The 1,705-nt window shown below is 44.2% G+C and overlaps 1 protein-coding gene across 1 annotated transcript in view; it reads right to left on the reverse strand.

The window, feature by feature from the left end:
- SPIRE2 (spire-type actin nucleation factor 2) overlaps window positions 1-1,705 on the reverse strand; it is a 13,396-nt gene that overhangs the window by 2,094 nt on the left and 9,597 nt on the right. Inside the window, exon 11 of the mRNA XM_012657156.1 lies at window positions 146-173. Within this exon, the coding sequence (XP_012512610.1) occupies window positions 146-173 (28 nt within the window). The remainder of the gene's footprint in view (window positions 1-145; window positions 174-1,705) is intronic.

A 1,705-nucleotide genomic window follows, 5' to 3' on the forward strand; every position in this document is an offset into this window, starting at 1 on the left:
GTCTGGAAAGGCGCAGGCATGGATTTGGCCTGGAGGAAGGAGCTGGATGAGGCTCCAGTGAGGACGGGACCACCAACATCCAGTGGAAGACAGCGGAGTCCTGTCCTACCTCAGTCACACCCCAAAGATCCCAAACGGTGCTTACCTTCACGCTACAGGAAGTGCAGACGGCTCTGGAAGGGAAGGAAGGGAAGGCAGGGTCGGCTGCGTGCCGGCGCCACGTCCCACCCCCCTGCGGCCGCCACGTCCCACCCCCACGGCCCGGCCCTGTCCGGGGTCAGACCGTCCTTGCCTTCTGCTGGGTCCCTGCTTCCTTCAACACTTGACTTTCATTTTTCTCCAAACCCTGCTTTTCTCTGTATGTGGCTGTCCACCCACAGCACTGGTGCCCCTCAGCGTTCTCTCGGGAACATCTGGCCAGAGCTTTCTCCTGCCTCACGCTTCTCGCCACCAAGGAACCGTCTAAGCCAGAGGGGGCTCGACCAAGATGCTCAGGTTTAAGCAGTGATTAATATTTTTTTATTGCTATACCTGATTTGAAAAGTAAATATCTTCTTGTAAAAATTCAAACATTAGGGAGAATTACAATTTAGACAGCTCATCAGCCAGACCACCACCTCTGCTAGTAATAAAGTTTCAATCTTCCAGACTTTTCTAAGCTTGTATTAACAGTCCACAAAATTTCACAAATAAAATGAGGTGTTTTGCATACTATTCTGTAAGGATATGTCAGGGGCTCTTCTCCACATTAGTACAAATTGTCCAAACTAGTTTTCTCAAAGGACTATATTCTCTTGCATGGATATCCTATCGTTAATTTTCTATCAACAAACCTCTGGGTTAATTTAATTTGATTTCATTTTGTTTAGGGAACATACTGTGTATGACTCGAATCCTTTTAAATTTATTGAGACTTGCTTCGCGACCCAGAATATGGTCTGTCTTGGTAAATGTTCCATGTGCGCTTGACAAGAATATATATTCCATTGTGTGGAGTCCATAAACGTCAATTCGACCCAGTTAGCTGATAGCATTGTTCAGATCTTCTGTATCCTTAGTTTTTAACTTCCTGTTTACTGTTTTATCAACTATCGATAGAAAAGTATTGAAATATCTATTAATAATTATAATTGTGGATTTAACTATTTTGCCTTGTAGTTCTATAGTTCTGTCATTTTTGCTTCATGTATTTCGAATCTCTGTTACTAGGTATGTAAATGTTTAGGACGGCTAGTTCCTCCCTTTGTTATGGTAAGTGCACTGCCTTAGCTCTGGTAATATTTTCTGCTCTGAAATCTCTTTGATTCGGATGTACCGACCCCAGCGTCCTAGTGTTAGTGTGGTGTATCTCTTGTCATCCTTCTACTTCTGACCGTCTGTGCCTTTATGTTTAAAGTACATGTCTTATAGGTGGCAGGTAGCTGACTCTGGGAAACTCTGTTTCTTAACTGGGGTGCTCAGACGATTCACGGTTACTGTGATGACTGACAGAGCCGTGTTCGAGTCCGTCATCTGGCTACCTGTTCTCTTTTTGACCCGTTTGTTCTTTGTTCCCCTTTTCTTCTTTTTCCGCCTTCTTTTGGGCTGAGTATTTTTTATGATTGGCTTAGGAGCTGTAATTCCGTTTTGGGTTTTTTTCCCCAATAGATTTAGGGGGTACAAGTGGTTTTTTTGATGCATGGATGAATCACACCGTGGTGAAGTC

The sequence above is a fragment of the Propithecus coquereli genome, unplaced genomic scaffold (genome assembly GCF_000956105.1).
Source record: "Propithecus coquereli isolate 6110/MARCELLA unplaced genomic scaffold, Pcoq_1.0 Scaffold531, whole genome shotgun sequence".
Lineage (NCBI taxonomy): Eukaryota > Metazoa > Chordata > Mammalia > Primates > Indriidae > Propithecus > Propithecus coquereli.